Here is a 1,133-nt window from a genome sequence, read left to right on the forward strand (position 1 = left end):
TAATATTACTTTTAATAAAAAAAGTAATATTATTATAATATAAAAACATTAAATATTTTTAGATGTATTTTATTAAATATAATATATTTAATAAAACAAGGTAATATTATTATAATATAAAATATTATTTATAATATAAAAATATTAATGAGTAATAAATTTAGAGTTTTAAATAAATAGCCAAACACCACCTTGTGGTTTTTGCTTACATGTCACATATGTCATACAGGATTTATGTTACTGTTGCCCTCTGCCACACCGGATTAAAAGCCTCTGCTAAGTGCTTAAAATGTAAATGTCAAAATGCTTCTTCCTCTCCATGTCAGAAAGAATCAGTCATGTATGAGCATCCATCATTATTTGGGATTAAACGAACCCATATGGTGGCTGCTGGTTGGACCAGACTGACGTCACCCTCTCATACTGCTCAAATCTTGTTAAATATTAGGTAAAAAAAAAAAAAGAAGAGTCAAACAGTAAGTGAGACAAAAGTGTTGCATGATCTCCGGATTTAAAAAAGAAAAAAATCTGTATGATTTACAGTAACTGCTGCAATAAAGCTGTTTCTCCAACTGTATAATCTGAGTTAGGTGGTATTTTGTTGGGTTAAGTGCAGCCTCACCGAACGGCTTTATACAGTATGGGATGAACAGAAAGTAAAAAGGGATGGACAGACTGTTATCACTCTGTATTAGATCAGTCGAGTCCTCAGCGGCCCAGGACAGCATAAGGATTTACTCAAAAGCATAAGACTGTAGCTTAAATACGCAACATGCAACTTATTCTATTACATTTTATTGCATTTAACATTGTTTACAACCATTTAATCTGTTTAATGCAACACTATAAAGCACTTTGAGCTATAAAAATAAACTTTATTATATTACTTAATGAGTCAAAAACATTACCTTCAGCCACCGGCATTTATATGAATAGTTATTATAAGTGGTTCTCCATTTTGCAGTCAGCTTCTGAAGATTTGTAAAAAATTACAAGCAGTGCGCCACCCCTTGTAGGAGTGTTTTTAAGTCAGCCCAAAATGAGGGCAATTCCAAAATGAACTGTTAAATGAACTGTTGAGGGGCTTTAAGTCTGTGTTCATGCCGAACCCTGAAGCTCTGCTGAATCCCGGG

The 1,133-nt window shown here is 32.9% G+C and overlaps 1 protein-coding gene across 1 annotated transcript in view; it reads right to left on the minus strand.

Moving 5' to 3' along the window:
* Window positions 1–924, minus strand: part of LOC118329091 (sodium/potassium/calcium exchanger 3-like) — a 22,125-nt gene extending 21,201 nt beyond the window's left edge. Inside the window, exon 1 of the mRNA XM_035663059.1 lies at window positions 909–924. Within this exon, the coding sequence (XP_035518952.1) occupies window positions 909–924 (16 nt within the window). The remainder of the gene's footprint in view (window positions 1–908) is intronic.
* Window positions 925–1,133: the final 209 nt, after the last annotated feature.

Source organism: Morone saxatilis, unplaced genomic scaffold (assembly GCF_004916995.1).
Source record: "Morone saxatilis isolate NCDOM2014 unplaced genomic scaffold, NCSU_SB_2.0 Contig19, whole genome shotgun sequence".
In the NCBI taxonomy this organism is placed as follows: Eukaryota; Metazoa; Chordata; class Actinopteri; family Moronidae; genus Morone; species Morone saxatilis.